The sequence below is a fragment of the Oncorhynchus masou genome, chromosome 24, assembly GCF_036934945.1.
Source record: "Oncorhynchus masou masou isolate Uvic2021 chromosome 24, UVic_Omas_1.1, whole genome shotgun sequence".
NCBI lineage: Eukaryota > Metazoa > Chordata > Actinopteri > Salmoniformes > Salmonidae > Oncorhynchus > Oncorhynchus masou.
This window is the reverse complement of record NC_088235.1, coordinates 35,774,064-35,793,801: the sequence shown is the minus strand read 5'-3', so window position 1 is coordinate 35,793,801 and position 19,738 is coordinate 35,774,064. Positions and strand designations below refer to the sequence as shown.

At 42.8% G+C, this 19,738-nt stretch overlaps 1 protein-coding gene across 1 annotated transcript in view; it reads left to right on the top strand.

The window, feature by feature from the left end:
• The window catches only part of LOC135511378 (syntaxin-binding protein 4-like), an 87,549-nt gene that overhangs the window by 44,153 nt on the left and 23,658 nt on the right, over nucleotides 1–19,738 (top strand). Inside the window, 4 exon segments of the mRNA XM_064932911.1 lie at nucleotides 2,719–2,901; nucleotides 5,722–5,838; nucleotides 6,671–6,720; nucleotides 14,216–14,348. Of these exon segments, the coding sequence (XP_064788983.1) occupies nucleotides 2,719–2,901; nucleotides 5,722–5,838; nucleotides 6,671–6,720; nucleotides 14,216–14,348 (483 nt within the window).

Here is a 19,738-nt window from a genome sequence, read left to right as displayed (position 1 = left end):
CTCGGTAGAGGCGAAGGTCGAGAGCCATGCGTCCTCCGAAGCACGACCCTGCCAAGCCACACTGCTTCTTGACACACAGCCCGCTTAATCCGGAAGCCAGCCGCACCAACGTGTTGGAGGAAACACCGTACGACTGCCGATGGAAGTCAGTATGCATGCTCCCGGCATGCCACAAGGAGTCGCTAGAGTGCAATGGGACAAGGACATCCCGGCCGGCCAAACCCTCCCCTAACCCGGACGACGTTGGGCCAATTGTGCGGCACCTCATGGGTCCCCCAGTCGCGACACAGCCTGGGATCAATTATTATAAATGTTTTTAAAACCTTTTTAACAATTTCGATGACTGTTGCCAAGTGCACAATATAAGAAATAGGGTGCCATTTGGGATGCTGCCTTTAAGAGCTCTGTATAGTGCTCCCTGCAGCTTCAGGCTCAGAGTGTAGCAGCATTACAGAACAAAATCCCTGCTGTCATCCCAGCCAGCACACAGAAAACATTACACAAGCGGATAAAGAAAATGCATAATTTACTAGTAAAACAACTGAATTATGTATTGAATAGATCCAGGGACATGTTCTGCTGTTGCTATTTTGTGAAGGTTTACAACGCCATCTGATAAATCCATGTTTGACCAGTTTGCATGGGGTTTGGTTAGATTTTTTATTAAGGCTCTTTTATAGAGCTGAGGGGAAAAGGAGAGACACAGACTAACAGTATATAAAGATACAATAGTGAGGGCTTACTCAGTGTTTAGAGTTACAGCTTGTATGTTGCTCTGCCCCATCGTGCCCTTCCTGTGTACTGATGCTGTTGGTCATTGCTAACTCGGGCAACTCATTCACATGACTGTGAGATGTATCCCAGCTTAAGTGATCTTATCCCTCGCTCTCTAGCTCTCTCTCCTTCTGTTCTCTGAACGTCGGTTCTGAGAATATATAGATTTCCCAGTATTCCAGTCACAGGAACAGCTGGTGTGTGTGGGGGGGAGGCAAGTCAATGAATGTGTGCATGTGTATGTTCCCATTTACTGGTGTGTGTGCGTGTGTGTGTGTGTGTGTGTGCACACATGTGTTCCATGTAGGGAACACCAGGGGAGATCTAGGTCACAGAGAGTTAGGTGTTTATTTTTAGCCAACAGCAGGGATCAGCATTGACCACAAGCACACACAAACACACAGAGAAATAGTTTGTGGAAGAAAATAAATAAATCCATCAGAGACTTTATAACTGGACGGCTATATTGAGGTTTTCCACATACCTACAGATTGATAATAGAACATTGGCTAGAGGGTTTGAACTTTGAACTAACTGACAGACTAATGCATGTTATGCCACTAGGCTTACGAAACATTTTTTTTTTTTAAGTCTTCAGAGGCATTGCCATCCCATGTTGTTTTTTTAAACCATGAACTGCAACTCAATATTACGCTACAGCTTGTATAGATTGACCACAACACACGTGAGCCTTCTGTGTCAATTATCTACCGTATTATCATAGTATCAGGTACGGCTAGGAGTTCTTTCAGGTCAAGTGGTCAGGAAAAACTACTGGGAATTTTGTAGAGCATTACATAACCTTATGTAATTATGTAGGTTAGTCTGTCAGGTTGTCTCTCTCTCCAAGGTAGTCCCATCATCCGTCATGTGTCACTAGCATGTTTACTCTAGCGTCTTAACACCACTCTAGCGTGTTAACACTAGTATGTTGATTATCGTGTTGACTATACTCTAGCGTGTTGACTGCTCTAGCGTGTTGACTGCACTAGCGTTTTGACTCTGCTCTAGCGTGTTGACTCTGCTCTAACGTGTTGACTCTGCCCTAGCGTGTTGACTCTGCCCTAGCGTGTTGACTCTGCCCTAGCGTGTTGACTCTGCCCTAGCGTGTTGACTCTGCTCTAGCGTGTTGACTCTGCTCTAGCGTGTTGACTCTGCTCTAGAGTGTTGACTCTGTTCTAGTGTGTTGACTCTGCTCTAGCTGGTGATGAGTGAGGGAGACCTGCAGTGGTGTAAAGTACTGAAGTAAAAATACTTTGGAGCACTACTTAAGTAGTTTTTCGGGATATCTGTACATTACTTTGCTATTTATATTTTTCACAACTTTTACTCCACTACATTCCCAAAGAAAATAAGGTACTTTTTACTCCATACATCAGGAATAACACCCAAAAGTGTGGGAGTGTGCCCGCCTGTCCGTAAAAAAATTTAAGACAATTGTGGCGCCTGGTTTGCTTAATGAGGATTTTGATGTATAGCACTTACTTTGTACTTTTACTCAAGTATCAACACTTTTCCACCACTGTATTTAAGTACATTTTAAACCAGATACTTTTAGACTTTTTCTCAAGTAGTATTTTATTGGGTGACTTTTACTTGAGTCATTTTCTATTAAGGTATCTTTTACTTTTAGTCAAGTATGACAATCAGTACATTTTACACGACTGGAGACCTGTTTGTGGATGTCAGTGTCACACACCTCAGAACACTTTTATCCTCTAGCAGAGAATTACAAAAGAAAGCTAAAATGCCTCTGAAATAGGGCAAAATCATTTAAGAGACAAATTAAAGCAAAGCACCATTTCTAAATAAATAATGTAGAATCCTTTTCATTCATTCAAGCAGTAAAATGTTCCAACACAAGTTCAAAGTGCACTGAACTTTTACCTACAGCATATTCCTGTGCCTGTTTGACTCTCCTCTCCTCGTCACTCTCCCTGGTAGGAGGTAAAGTCTGGGACGGATGAGAGCCGTGCTCTGCGGAGCCGGATCCACCTGGCTGTAGCAGCCCAGAAGCAGGCCAGGGGGATGGAGATGGATTATGAGGAGGTGATCCATCTCCTGGAGGCTGAGATAGCCGAGCTCAAGGCCCAGAGGAACGAACAGCAGCAGCCCGGCCAGGCTAAGGTAACAGACTGGTTCTCAAATCATACCCTATAATCCCTATTGCATTACTTTTGACCAGAACCACTATTTCCCGTGTATTGCACTACTTTTGACCAGTGGAGTAAAGTACTTATGTATCTGTACTTTACCATTTATGTTTTGCCAACTTTTACTTCAAAAAGAAAATGTACCTTTTACTCAATGCACACACTTATCATGAGAACATGTGGTCATTCCTACTGCCTATGATCTGGCGGACTCACGAAACACAAATGCATAATTTGTAAATTATGTCTTGAGTACATTTTTTAAACAAGAAATGGTGCCGTCTGCTTTGTTTAATATAAGGAATTTGAAATGATTTATACTTTTACTTTTGATACTTAAGTATATTTGATCAATTACATTTACTGTTGATATTTAACTCTTTGAACCACCCATCCCGGATCCGGTATATTTGTCATCAGCAACGCTGAATAGCATAGCGCCACAGTTAAATAATATTACTAGAAAATATTCATATTCATGAAATCACAAGTGAAATATAGCGAAACATAGCTTAGCCTTTTGTTAATCACCCTGTCATCTCGGATTTTGAAATCATGCTTCACAGCGAAAGCAATACAAGCGTTTGTGTAAGTTTATCGATAGCATAACAAAACAATAAGTACACCTAGCATCAGGTAACTTGGTCACGAAAATCAGAAAAGCAATCAAATTAATTGTTTACCTTTGATCTTCGGATGTTTTCACTCACGAGACTCCCAGTTAGACAACAAATGTTCCTTTTGATCCATAAAGATATTTTTTTATATGCAAATACCTCCGTTAGTTTGTTGCGTTATGCCCAGGAATCCACCGGAAAGAGCGGTCACGACAACGCAGACAAAAATTCCAAATTATATCCATAATGTACACAGAAACATGTCAAATGTTTTTTTATAATCAATCCTCAAGGTGTTTTTCAAATATCTATTCAATAACATATCAACCGGGACTGTTGGCTTTTCACTATGACCGGGAGTAACAATGGCCGCCTCTCTCTTTAGAGCACAAATCACTCTGAGAGCCCCCACCTGTCCACTTACGCAAAGTGGTCATTCACGCTCATTCTTCAAAATAAAAGCCGGAAACTATGTCTGAAGGCTGACACCTTAGGGAAGCCATAGAAAAAGGAATCTGGTTGATATCCCTTTCAATGGGCAATAGGCCATTTACTTTGGGAACGTTATTTTTCCAAACATAAAAATAGTGCCCCCTAGCTTCAAGAGGTTAAGTATATTTACAACCAAATACTTTTAGACTTTTACTTAAATAGTATTTTACTGGTTAACTTTTACTTGAGTAACTTTCTATCAAGGTATCTATACTTTTACTCAAGAATGACAATTGGGTACTTTTTCCACCACTGCTTTTAACCACATCAACTATTCTCCATGTAGTGCACTTCTTTAGACCAGAGCTACTATAGCCTACACACTTTTTAACATAACTATTTTCACCCATAGCGCACTACTTTGGACCAGAGACTACTTTTGAGAAGCAGAATTGCCATTAAACCTGTCAACCGCCATCCTCGGCTTTAAGACCCCCTTCTCTCTTTCCTCTTTCTCTGTTGAGCATAAAACCCATGCCCAGACTGAGGTAACAGACTACACTACATTCCCCCGTTGGAATAATTAACATTCTATTCCTCAAAAGCATGTATTATTTTCTTGGTGTAAGGTATCAACCACAGGGAGCTCTGCTAGATCTGAGGGGCCTTAGTATACCCTGTTCTCTCTATCTGTATCTGTCTCTCTGTATGTGTCTTTGTCTCTGTTTCTCTCTCACACTCTCTCTCTTCCCCTGTCTTCAAATGAAGTAGTTCCTTCCTCTCCCTTCCTTCCATTTGCCTGTATTTCCTTCTGTCCATCCTGTCAACCAGTGTGTCGAGCCCACCCAAACCCTGCTGGACCCTGCTCCTGGTTCCTTCCTTTCCTCCATGTGTGAGTCCGTTCCAGGTTCCTCCCTCTCCCCTGTGCTGAGAAAAGTCTGCTCATGATTCCCCCCCTCTTCCTGTCCGAGTATGCAGGATTTACTCCTTCACTGTGTGAGTAAAATAAATGTAGACCCATCTCATCATTCTTAACTTCTCTCCCTTGCTTTCCCTCTCCCTCCTGTCACTCCTCACCCTTCCATACTGTGTGAGTCCGCACCAGATCCCCAATCCTCTGGTCTGTGATCCCGTTCCAGGTTTTCTCCATCCTGTTCGGGAGACCTTTACCTGGACCATAATTATATCACCAGTTACACTTTTGGCACGTAGCCTACATGAAACGTATCACACCTTTGGCACGTAGCCTACATGAAACGTATCACACATTTGGCACGTAGCCTACATGAAACGTATCACAGAAAAGTCAATAAAAACTTTTGCTATATTTTTTAAATAATTGAACTATCATCAATGAATGACACTTTATTGAAAATATGTAATTTTATTGAAAATTAGGGCTGTTAATCCCAGGATTTGCTGTGATTAATCAAGATGAATAACAAATTCAGATTTAGCTCAAATTGAGCTGTAATTTAAAGTTTGTTATAAAATTTGGTATATTGATAATCACTAACTTCACTGTCAACTTGATTTGACATGGTATTGTTGTTTTTAGCTGTATAGATGTATTTTGGACATTGTCAGTGTATTTTGAACGCTCTCAGACAATGCGATTTAATCACAATAATAAAAATTTATAAAAAATACAGACAATCTTTCAATTTCTGAATGAAAACCCATCCAGATGCAGGCCATTCAGTAGAACCCCTGCTGATGACCTAGTGTGGTGTCCTTCCTGATAGGATGAGGTGGAGGAGCTGAAGAAGAGAGTGGCCGTTCTGGAGTGTCAACTACGTAAGAACGAGGGGGCCAAAAAGGGCTTTGAGGTGTCCATGGGAAAACTGCTCAACTTCGTGGAGGTACTGTATGTGTGTGTACTGTGATTACTGAATGTCAACACTAACTCTCTCTAAGACCATTACTTCATATCTAGTTTACAATGTGTGAAGGGAAACAGATTTGAGAAGGAGAAACAGATTTGAATTCATTTCATTCACATGCTCAGAAAGAAAATACAGAAATATAAAGAAAAACTGATATTAGCATTTACATCTCTGAATAATGACAAGTTTATAAATAGCAGACCTGGGTTCAAATACGTATTTTCTAGTGTATTTGAGTATTTTCAAAAATTGTAGCTGAATCAACTACTTCTATTTTGAAGAATTTTTTTCAAATCATTTCCTATAAATACTACTTTAAAATATTTTCAAATACTTATTTCCAAAAACATAGCAAATACCCCTTGAACCAAACTGACCTGGATTTAAATGCATGGGAGTATTTTAATATGTGTATTTGAAAATACACTTGTCTGTGTATTTGATTATTTTCAAATACATGCCAATATTTTCCAACTGTATTTCAAAATATTAAAATCCAAATATTTACTTTGAAATGTATGTGAAAGTAATTTAAATACTTTAATAGTATTTGAACCCATGTCTGATAAATAGAGTTGTAGTGTTCAGAAAAGTGGTTGCGTCTAATGTGTCCCAAATGGCGCCCTATTCCCTACAAATAAGAATTTGTTCTTAACTGACTTGCCTAGTTAAATAAAGATAAAATAAAAAATATAGTGCACCCCTTTTGACCAGAGCCCTATGTATATGCCCTGGTCAAAAGTAGTGCACCATAGGAACGCATATATCAACTAAAATAATACGTACGTTTACATTCCTTCCCATTTAGAATGTTCAAGACTTCCTCATTGAAAACCAAGGTCCCGTGAAGAGCTGTAGGTAAGAATGTGCATTGTGTACATTTCTAGTGAATAATGTCTGCTTCTTTCTTCAATAATGGGCTATCTTTCAGATAATCTCATTCATTCACAGTGTATACACCCTTACAAAAAACCCACATGATTTCACATGATATTTCCACATGTTTTGTTCATGTGAAATAATTTGAAACAATGTGTTTGTTTCACATGTGAAGTGTTCTAAAAAACACATTGTTTCACATGTGAAGTGTTCTAAAAATGTTTTTTTTGCATTCGGCGGGGGAGAGTGAACTATTGATGGTTAATTCACCTTTGATGGAGCTGTGTCATAGTGCAGCAGATCACCTGGGGGTGGATTGGCCATCTTCTCCCCCGCAGCAGCGTTCCGGCAGGTTTGAGGGAAGGTATTTACCTCCTGTCCTTGCAGCGGTGAAACGTCACTTACCTGTTTAAAGATTTTGCCCATGAGCTAAAGACGACCTGGGATTCCCCTTATTCAGCCAGACTGATACTATCAGGTTATGGTGAGTTAATAAATGTAGAGGGTATGGAGGAGCCGGGGCTCATTTTCACACTGCCAATGGATGGAAAGCTAGCGAGTTACTTAGCTCCAGAGGCTAACAAGGGGGCTAATCCTAGCACTGTGCTTCCAAATAAACAGTGCCGGTTCTCGGCGGATCAGCTGGACAAAGTGTACCGGGTTGACGGTGTGACGGCCCGGTCGTTGAATGTGGTCACAATGCTGCAGATGTATCATATCGTTTTTCTACAGGAGCTGATTAAGACCATGGAGGTGGGGGAAGCCGGCTCCCGAGCTTCTCGATGAAAGTCATGCTATGGCTGATTTTGTGCTGTGTCTGTCCCGTTGTTCTATCCTGGCTGTGTGGGAAAGTATGGAGGCTCAGGGCCACCTCTAGTTGATGTAATCTTGGATTCCTGAGAGGGACAGTTTCACCAACAGAGTTGTTTGGCTATGGAGTCCTTACAGGCCTGTTTCAAGGACAAACAAAAGTCCTTCACAGGGGTGACGCAACAGATTCTGAGGCATAAAGGAAAGGGTCCGGGCCAGAAGCCATTGGTGCTTCCGGGTCAGCGGCAGTCGTCATGGCACAGACACCGTGCTGGGTCGAAGGAGAGCAGGGTGAAAGCGGATTATTGCGCAGTGAGGGGCAAGAGGCAGATCTCATGACCCTAGCTGGAGGCCGGGAGAAGGTGCGTGTTCTCAGGGCCCTCCTCCCCAAGCATTTACTGTAGCAACAGTGCTCCCAAGTGGCTCGGTCAATGGTGTGGTCCGGGTATCACAACGGCGGTACCACGAAAGCACATGGTTTCCACCCAATGTTCCTCAGTGTTTAGGGGTATCGAGAGGAGGCATCACGGAGGCATGAGGACTGCAGATGTGGCCAGGGCAATAAATTGCAATGTCTGTACTGTAAGACAGCGCTACAGGGAGACAAGACAGACAGCTGATCATCCTCGCAGTGGCAGACCACATGTAACAACACCTGCACAGGATCGGTACATCCGAACATCACACCTGCGGGACAGGTACAGGATGGCAACAACAACTGCCCGAGTTACATTAGGAATGCACAATCCCTCCATCAGTCCTCAGACTGTCCGCAATAGGCTGAGAGAGGCTGCACTGAGGGCTTGTAAGCCTGTTGTAAGGCAGGTCCTGACCAGACATCACCGGCAACAACATTGCCTTTGGGCACAAACCCACCGTCGCTGGACCAGTCAGGACTGGCAAAAAGTGGTCTTCAATGACGAGTCGCTGTTTTGTCTCACCAGGGGTGATGGTCGGATTCGCGTTTATCGTCGAAGGAATGCGCGTTACACTGAGGCCTGTACTCTGAAGCGGGATCAATTTGGAGGTGGAGGGTCCGTCATGGTCTGGGGCGGTGTGTCACAGCATCATCAGACTGAGCTTGTTGTCATTGCAGGCAATCTCATAGATGTGCGTTATAGGGAAGCCATCCTCCTCCCTCATGTGGTACCCTTCCTGCAGGCTCACCCTGGCATGACAATGCCACCAGCCTTACTGCTCAATCTGTGCGTGATTTCCTGCAAGACAGGAATGTCAGTGTTCTGTCATGGCCAGCGAAGAGCCCGGATCTCAATCCCATTGAGCAGGTCTGGGACCTGTTGGATCGGAGGGTGAGGGCTAGGGCCATTCCCCCCCAGAAATGTCCGGGAACTTGCAGGTGCCGTGGTGGAAGAGTGGGGTAACATCTCACAGCAATAACTGGCAAATCTGGTGCAGTCCATGTGGAGGAGTGGCACTTAATGCAGCTGGTAGCCACACCAGATACTGACTGTTACTTGATTTTGACCCCCCCCTTTGTTCAGGGACACATGATTTCATTTCTGTTAGTCACATGTCTGTGGAACAGTCTGTGTTCAGTTTGTCTCTGTTGTTGAATCTTATGATCATACAAATATTTACACATGTTAAGTTTGCTGAAAATAAACGCAGTTGACAGTGAGAGGATGTTTATTTTTTTCCTGAGTTGAAGAAGACAAGTTTTCAAACTACCAGAAGTTTATTTGAGAAGTTATGTAAAGCAATCTGTGCATTTGAACAGCAGCATAATTACACCTATTTCACTTTTGCATCTCAATAACCGAATGACCACTGCTGCACATGCTGCTGCTGTTTTGAACAGATTAGATCAGGTATTCCCAAACTGGGGTATGCGCAATGCCGTCGGGGTTCCGCCAAATAAAAATGTGATTCACATTTTTTATTAAATATATGTATAAAAAAAGACATCCTCCTCCCTCATGTGGTACCCTTCCTGCAGGCTCACCCTGACATGACATGGCCCTATATATGGAAAATATATATATATATTTTCTAACAGGGCTATACATTTGGGTGAGTTTTTTTTCTTTGCCTGAGTAGCCTCATTTCACTGCCTAAAATGAAACCATCTTGGGTTCAGCGAAATAACAACACAATGTCAAATACAGGTAGCCTAGTCAAATAATTAACATCCAATCACATTAACCGTTACTCTTTCGCAGGAATTCCATTAACGGTCTGTATGTAGCCAAACGTAGCTGCTGCTCATGTTGGTATCTGTACTGATGGTGCAAAAGCCATGACAGGGAGACATGGTGGAGTGGTAACGTGTGTGCAAGCAGTTGTTCACGACGCCAATTGGGTACACTGCAGTATCCACTGAGAGGCTCTTGCTGCCAAGGGAATGCCTGACAGCTTGAAATACGTTTTGGACACTGCAGTGAAAATGGTTAACTTTGTTAAAGCAAGGCCCTTGAACTCTCATGTATTTTCTGCACTATACACTGATATGGGCAGCGACCATGTAACGCTTTCACAACATACGGAAGTGTGCTGGTTATCAAGGGGCAAAGTATTGACACGTTTTTTTTACATTGAGAGACGAGCTTAAAGTTTTCTTCACTGACCATAATTTTAATTTGTCTGACCGCTTGCATGATGATGAGTTTCTCACACGAATGGCTTATCTGGGTGATGTTTTTTCTCGCCTGAATGATCTGAATCTAGGATTACAGGAACTCTCCGTGACTATATTCAATGAGCGGGACAAAATTGAGGCTATGATTAAGAAGTTGGAGCTCTTCTCTGTCTGCATTAACAAGGACAACAAACAGGTCTTTCCATCATTATATGATTTTTTGTTGTTGTGTGCAAATGAACTCAAGGTTATGGAAAATGTCAAATGTGATATAGCGAAGCACCTGAGTGAGTTGGGTGCGCAATACACAGGTACTCTCCCGAAACAACTGGATTCGTTATCCCTTCATGCCCTGCCTCCAGTCCATCAAAATTGCCACAAGTGGTTCTGTGAAAATTGAATTTATTCAGAAGCCATTGACAGATTTACGGATTGGGCTGCGCTCAGAGGATCCTGCTTTGGCAAATTGCTCTGTTAAGATACTGATGCCATTTGCAGCCACGTACCTATGCGAGAGTGGATTCTCAGCCCTCACTAGCATGAAAACTAAATACAGGCTCAGACTGTGTGTGGAAAATGATTTAAGACAGACTCTCTCCAATACAACCCAACATTGCAGTTATTGCAGTTGAACAACATTGCAGTTGAGTTATATGCATCCTTTCAAGTACACCCTTCTCATTAACCTGTGGTGAGTTATTCACAATTTTTGATGAACAAATTAGATTTTATATGTAAGATGGTTAAAAAAAGACAAATTATTGATTATTATTATTTGTACACTGGTCCTATAACAGCTCTTTGTCACTTCCCATGAGCCGGGTTGTGACAAACTCACACTCATTATTTTGTTTAATAAATGTATCGTATAATGTGTGTGTGGCAGGCTTACAATGATGGCAAAAAAATAACATTTGAGAGTGCGCTGACCCTGGTGCTAGAGGGGGTATGCATGTGGAGGTTGAATGTTTGAAGGGGTAGCGGACAATAAAACGTTTGGGAACCACTGGATTAGATGATACTATTTAAAACCTGCAGCCAAGATCATGAACGAACGAGTGAACCTGGGAGAACGCAACAAACATACTGATTCTGCGGATATTGACATGGGTGTTAACTAGCTAGCAATAGCTAGCTATAGCTAGCTGCTTATCAAAGGTAGATAAGTGGTTTATTTGACCCAAGAAAATCGACCTAACTATTTCTATTACTGAAGCTGGCCTCATTCATTTGATCATGCTTTGTAAAACACCTGGTTTTATGCTGTTGTAGTCGACACATGTTGCCATGTCACTTACAGTAGAACCTGATAAACAACATTTTAGTCATTTAGCAGACACATCCAGAGTGCATACATTTTCATACTTTTTGATCCTGGTCCCCCGTGGGAATCCAACTCACAACCCTGGTGTTGTAAGTGCCATGCTCTACCACCTGAGCCACACAGGACCCTAACAGTGGGAAACAATACCAAAAAATCCCTACCAGATCCACGATAATGGTTCTAGCTACTGTATCGCTCTGTCCTTCGATGCAACATGCTGAGGAGTTCCTCAATTCCTGTGATTTCATTTGGACTATTCACCCTCATAGCAAACAGCTGGCAACACAATCCAAGCAATGTTCGCACTGACAGTTCACCCACGGAGGCGGAGCTGCCACTGCTGACAGTCACTTAGGGGCAGAGTAGTAAGTATCTGAACAGCTTGTTTTGAACAATATATTTTTGAAACAGAAAAATCTACACATTTGCCACACTTTTATGAACATTTAAAACATAAACCATTAATTATACATTTTTTATTGACCAATCGCAAGTGAGGTGCCGCCCTTAATGCTCTAATGGGCATATTTTAATATACTTAAATGCTAATAAAACACTATTAAAGTTGACATTAAATGTATTAAAATGTTTTCCAATTTAGATTATTTTAAATATACTAAAGTGTATATATATTATGGACATAATTCTATATACTTAAATATATTCAAGTATGATATAAGTATATTTAAATATATTTACTTTCCACTTGGGTATTGAGCTGCATTTTGTGCAGTTTTTAGCAAACACCATGGGGTGATGATTAGTTCTGGCCCTCTGAAGACCTAGACAATGTCCTGTTTTGTAAGTCTGACTACGTAACATGCATTAGTCTGTGTCAGTGAGTAACATGCAGTAGTCTGTGTCAGTTTGAAACACTTTTTACAAAGACCCCCTGTGCTACCCCCTACCCAGTGTTCTATTGCCAATCTGTAGGTCACTGGAAAACCTCAATATAGCTGTCCAGTCAGTCTCACATGGATTTGTGACAGCAATGCTGTCTCATACCCATTTGCATGATATTATAGTTATTTTTTTATGTCCCTCCATTTTGTATGATATGTTACAAATGGTCCAGTGGTTGTACAGTATCATACATATTAGCAGTCGTAGAGTATCATACATATTTTTGTGTTATCATTTGTAGTAAATATTTTCTTAGCAATTGTGGCTAAGTTTAGGTAGTTTGGGGGTTAAGGATTAGGGGTTAGGATAAGGGTTACCTGACGTGCCAAGTAGTTGCAAAACGCTTTTGGTTGGGATTAGCTAAAGTTGCTAATTAGCTAAGATGCTAAAGGTGTCCCCGACGTGATTCGAAGACGTTCGCGTCCCTGACCAACCTCCCAACTTTCGTTTTTATGTTACAGATCCAGTGCAGTCAAAAATGTGGTTTTCCTGTTTTATATATATTTCCACACTGAGGTTGGAATTACACTGTGAAATTGTGAAAATAATGATAATAGTTGTTTGAAAAGACCGCCTGAAATTTCTGCCTGTTTTGGTGGGATGGAGTAAATGAGTTAATAGACCAATAAGAAAGGAGATTTCCAAACCTCTCTGCCAACAACAGCCAGTTTACCCTTCCCTACTCAGACTATTTTAGTCATTTAACAGACTCTCTTATCTTACAGGAGCAATTAGAGTTAAATGTCTTGCTCAATAGATTTTTCACCTAGTCAGCTCGGCGATTCAGAAATGGCTGCATTGGACTTTAAAGTAACCTTCTGTCTTAGGTAACCAGACCATTTGTTAGATAAACACTTTTGACAATATGTTTTCTTCCTAGAACTGCAGGTGTTCCTAGTCGTTTGTAGGGCAGTAGTTGTAACAGATGAAATGTAGGTTGACATGTTCTTGTTTACACCTCGGTAATGGTAAACAAAGATAATTATATCCATTGCTCATTGTCATAATATAATTACTTAATCAGTCACTGTCAGACAATTACTTTCTCTTTCTCTAATATTGATATCCCCCATTAACTGTGGCAATAACCATTTTTACAGCAACATAATTTCCATAAATTTAGGTGGCAAGGTCGGCAATATTGCGGTATTTTCTAGCAACACTATTGAATCCAATTCAGACTATGGTATTCTGTTTTGGGGGGGGGGGGGGGTATTTTATTAGGATCCACATTAGCTGTTGCAAAAACAGCAGCTTCTCTTTCCACACAAAACATGAAACATGACATAATACAGAACATTAGTAGACAACAGCTCAAGAACAGAACTACATCAATTTAAAAAAGGCACACGTAGCCTCCACATCAATACATACACACAAAATATCTAGGTCAAATAAGGAGAGTAGGTGCACCCACAATACAACTCTGCTAGTTTTGTTTGGTCTCCACAACGCTCACAGTTGTAACCAACTGCTTAACTTGAGACAAGTCTATACTCTGTTATGAAATATTAGCTATGACATGTATCATGACCTGCCATCATGCCACCATATTCCTGACCAACTGTAGTACAGCCTATGTCATCTACTCTTTAAAATAACATCCCTAAGTAAGAGTACAGTATTTTCCTGCATCACTTGTGACTTCATCCTATCTAGCCTATCCATATCCTTATTATCTCATCCTTATTTTATGTCAGACATAAATTGACAATTCCAGGTGAAAGCCAATATCCATAGAGTTTTCTCTTGCTAGATTAATGAATACAGCCATGGTAAAAACAGTGTAAAAGAGCTGTAAGCTTGAAAGGTTAACTCTATACCTGTCTGTTTCTCTGCAGCTCTGGTGACATGAAGCCCGGCGCTTCCTCTCAACCCCTGGGAGCCCGCGTGGGGAAGAAGTCCCAGTGGACGACGGCTACGCTAGCTGCAGAGGCTAAAGAACTCACACGGACTGTTAGAGCCATCCTCGAGGTGGGCTGTAAGTGATCTATCATCTTCACTCGTCGTGTTACGAGTCGACTTGCTGCATGCCTGCATATCGTCTCTATCCCTGGCCTAGCATGCAAATCCCATCAGCTCAACAATCACCACCGTAGTTTTGAAACCAACCTAAACGAACTGGATAACAGACACCAAGCCAACCAAATCACCTCAATAGTTACTATGCCAACCAAAACCAACCGCATAACCGACATCAAACCACCTAGTTGCTAAGCCAAGTTAAACCAATTGGATAACCAAAACCAATCAGCTCATCATACACCAAGCCAACCTCCATAGTTACCAAGCCAACCAAAACCAACTGGAAAACCGACACCAACCCACCTCTGGAGTTACTATACACATAATCTCAATAGTTGTTTTTTAGTGGAGCAGCCTGTAAGAAAATGAAGGACATCCTTGCACTGGAGTATTCGACAGCAGAATTAAAGACAATACAGCAGCTAAACAACCTCGAGATGTTCAGCCTCTGTGTCCAGTGGTGTTGAATGGACCAGGGACTGAGTGTTAAGCAACCTCGAGATGTTCTGCCTCTGTGTCCAGTGGAGTTGAATGGACCAGGGACTGAGTGTTAAGCAACTTCGATGTTCAGCCTCTGTCCAGTGGAGTTGAATGAACCAGGGACTGAGTGAAGCAACCTCGAGATGTTCAGCCTCTGTGTCCAGTGGTGTTGAATGGACCAGGGACTGAGTGTTAAGCAACCTCGATGTTCAGCTTCTGTCCAGTGGCGTTGTGTTCCATCCATATTTACTCAAGTTTTCTCTGTAGTCATCGTCTAGTGGATGGACACACTGATCTTTCATGCAACATGAAATGCAATGCAATGTTCTACTTCCTATAGATATGTTTGTATAAGTGTATCTAGAAATGTACAATAAGACCTTAGTCAAAACAAAACATCATCATACATACACCTGTGATCATGTTAGTAGCTAACCAATCAGTGTTGGGGAGTAAATCAAATAAGTGTATTGGTCACGTACACAGTTTAGCAGGTGTAATAGCTGTGCAGTGAAATGCTTATGTTGCTAACTCCTAGCAATGTAGTCAAATCTCAAGCAATTACAATGTAAAAAAAAATACATTGTAAAGAAAAATACAAAAAAGAATGGAAGGACGAATCCAATTAACAACCCAAATAGCAATGTAGCAGTATCAAAATGGAATCTTTACCTACAGTATGTACATCGGGGGAATTTACACCAGATCAATTAAGAATGTACAGCAGTAAACACAATATATAGTGAACTATGTCAAGAATCAAGTATATAAATAAATATGTGGTGCGTATAATCAGTGTAACTAAAATACAATGTGCAGATGTAGAAATATTAGAGTAAGCTATGTTGAGGATAAAGTATTTAAATACACAGTGTGAAACGGGAAGTGACCAGTGGTTGGTTCAATGTCTCTATAACATGATACAGCAGAGTTGGCTGTGCGTGTCGATGTGACTGAGGTCCTTGATGATCTTCTTAGACTTCCTTTGACACCGAGTGTGGTAAATGTCCTGGAGGTCAGGCAGCGTGGCCCCTGTGATGCGTTGTGCTGTCCGCACCGCCCTCTGGAGAGCTATGCGGTTGAGGGCGGAGCAGTTGCCATACCAGGCAGTGATACAGCCCAACAGAATGCTCTCAATGGTTCAGTTTGTGAGGGTCTTAGGTGCTCAGTGATGTGCACCATGAGGAACTTGAAGCTATTGACCTTATCCATTGCGGTTTTGACCCTATCCATTGCGGCCCCGTCAATGAGGATGGTGGCATCCTCCCTCTTCTGTCTACTGTAGTCCAAGATAAGCTTCTTTGTTCTGTTGACATTGAGGGAGAGGTTTTTTTCTGGCACCACTCCAGAGGGCTCTAACCTCCTCCCTGTAGGATGTCTCGTTGTTATTGGTAATCAGGCCTACCACTGTTGTGTCGTCAGCAAACTAGATGATTGAGTTAGAGTTGTGTGTGAACAGGGAGTATAGGAGGTGGCTGAGCACACGCACATGGGGGGCCCCGTGTGGAGGATCAGTGTGGCGGAGGTGTTGTTGCCTACCCTTACCACCTGGGGTTGGCCGTCAGGAATTCTAGGAACCAGTTGCACAGGGAGGAGTTCAGACCCAAGGGCCTGAGCTTAGCGCACTATGGTGTTAAAAGCTGAGCTGTCATCGATGAATAGTATTATAGATGTTCCTCTTGGGTGTCAGGTATGGTGGAGGTAATGGCCCTTGATTAGCCTTTCAAAGCACTGACAATAATGACAGATGTGATTGCTATGGGGCGATAGTCATTTAGTGCAGTGGTTTATTTTTTATAATATATATATTTTTTTAAACATCAGCTTTAATATTGCAGATAGATTAGCTTCTGTCAATGTAATTGTCTACAATCCCCCATATCTTTATATTTTTATGTTATTATTTTCCCCTAACAAATCAAATCAAATCAAATTTTATTTGTCACATACACATGGTTAGCAGATGTTAATGCGAGTGTAGCGAAATGCTTGTGCTTCTAGTTCCGACAATGCAGTAATAACCAACAAGTAATCTAACTAACAATTCCTAATCTACTGTCTTATACACAGTGTAAGGGGATAAAGAATATGTACATAAGGATATATGAGTGAGTGATGGTACAGAGCAGCATAGGCAAGATACAGTAGATGGTATCGAGTACAGTATATACATGTGAGATGAGTATGTAAACAAAGTGGCATAGTTAAAGTGGCTAGTGATACATGTATTACATAAGGATGCAGTCGATGATATAGAGTACAGTATATAGGTATGCATATGAGATGAATAATGTAGGGTAAGTAACATTATGTAAGGTAGCATTGTTTAAAGTGGCTAGTGATATATTTACAACATTTCCCATCAATTCCCATTATTAAAGTGGCTTGAGTTGAGTCAGTGTCAGTGTGTAGGCAGCAGCCACTCAATGTTAGTGGTGGCTGTTTAACAGTCTGATGGCCTTGAGATAGAAGCTGTTTTTCAGTCTCTCGGTCCCAGCTTTGATGCACCTGTACTGACCTCGCCTTCTGGATGATAGCGGGGTGAACAGGCAGTGGCTCGGGTGGTAGATGTCCTTGATGATCTTTATGGCCTTCCTGTAACATCGGGTGGTGTAGGTGTCCTGGAGGGCAGGTAGTTTGCCCCCGATGATGCGTTGTGCAGACCTCACTACCCTCTGGAGAGCCTTACGGTTGAGGGCGGAGCAGTTGCCGTACCAGGCGGTGATACAGCCCGCCAGGATGCTCTCGATTGTGCCTCTGTAGAAGTTTGTGAGTGCTTTTGGTGACAAGCCGAATTTCTTCAGCCTCCTGAGGTTGAAGAGGCGCTGCTGCGCCTTCTTCACGATGCTATCTGTGTGAGTGGACCAATTCAGTTTGTCTGTGATGTGTATGCCAAGGAACTTAAAACTTGCTACTCTCTCCACTACTGTTCCATCGATGTGGATAGGGGGGTGTTCCCTCTGCTGTTTCCTGAAGTCCACAATCATCTCCTTAGTTTTGTTGACGTTGAGTGTGAGGTTATTTTCCTGACACCACACTCCGAGGGCCCTCACCTCCTCCCTGTAGGCCGTCTCGTTGTTGTTGGTAATCAAGCCTACCACTGTTGTGTCGTCCGCAAACTTGATGATTGAGTTGGAGGCGTGCGTGGCCACGCAGTCGTGGGTGAACAGGGAGTACAGGAGAGGGCTCAGAACGCACCCTTGTGGGGCCCCAGTGTTGAGTATCAGCGGGGAGGAGATGTTGTTACCTACCCTCACCACCTGGGGCGGCCCGTCAGGAAGTCCAGTACCCAGTTGCACAGGGCGGGGTCGAGACCCAGGGTCTCGAGCTTGATGACGAGCTTGGAGGGTACTATGGTGTTGAATGCCGAGCTGTAGTCGATGAACAGCATTCTCACATAGGTATTCCTCTTGTCCAGATGGGTTAGGGCAGTGTGCAGTGTGGTTGAGATTGCATCGTCTGTGGACCTATTTGAGCGGTAAGCAAATTGGAGTGGGTCTAGGGAGTCAAGTAGGGTGGAGGTGATATGGTCCTTGACTAGTCTCTCAAAGCACTTCATGATGACGGAAGTGAGTGCTACGGGGCGGTAGTCGTTTAGCTCAGTTACCTTAGCTTTCTTGGGAACAGGAACGATGGTGGCCCTCTTGAAGCATGTGGGAACAGCAGACTGGTATAGGGATTGATTGAATATGTCCGTAAACACACCAGCCAGCTGGTCTGCGCATGCTCTGAGGGCGCGGCTGGGGATGCCGTCTGGGCCTGCAGCCTTGCGAGGGTTAACACGTTTAAATGTTTTACTCACCTCGGCTGCAGTGAAGGAGAGACCGCATTTTTCCGTTGCAGGCAGTGTCAGTGGCACTGTATTGTCCTCAAAGCGGGCAAAAAAGTTATTTAGTCTGCCTGGGAGCAAGACATCCTGGTCCGTGACTGGGCTGGATTTCTTCCTGTAGTCTGTGATTGACTGTAGACCCTGCCACATGCCTCTTGTGTCTGAGCCGTTGAATTGGGATTCTACTTTGTCTCTGTACTGACGCTTAGCTTGTTTGATAGCCTTACGGAGGGAATAGCTGCATTGATTGTATTCAGTCATGTTACCAGACACCTTGCCCTGATTGAAAGCAGTGGTTCGTGCTTTCAGTTTCACACGAATGCTGCCATCAATCCAAGGTTTCTGGTTAGGGAATGTTTTAATCGTTGCTATGGGAACGACATCTTCAACGCACGTTCTAATGAACTCGCACACGAATCAGCGTATTCGTCAATGTTGTTATTTGACGCAATACGAAACATGTCCCAGTCCACGTGATGGAAGCAGTCTTGGACTGTGGAGTCAGCTTGGTCGGACCAGCGTTGGACAGACCTCAGCGTGGGAGCTTCTTTTTTTAGCTTTTGTCTGTAGGCAGGTATCAGCAAAATGGAGTTGTGGTCAGCTTTTCCGAAAGGGGGCGGGGCAGGGCCTTATATGCGTCGCGGAAGTTAGAGTAACAGTGATCCAAGGTTTTTCCGCCCCTGGTTGCGCAATCGATATGCTGATAAAATTTAGGGAGTCTTGTTTTCAGATTAGCCTTGTTAAAATCCCCAACAACGATGAATGCAGCCTCCGGATAAATGGTTTCCAGTTTGCAAAGAGTTAAATAAAGTTCGTTCAGAGCCATCGATGTGTCTGCTTGGGGGGGATATATACGGCTGTGATACCTTGTATCCTTTTCCCTCTCGCTCTCATCCAACACTCATCCAACACTTCCCACACTGCCCCTACTCGGATGGTATCGCGCCGTCCCAACCTTCGCTCTCTCTCCCCCGCTACTCTCTCCTCTTCCATCCTATCATCTCTTCCCTCTGCTCATACCTTCTCCAAC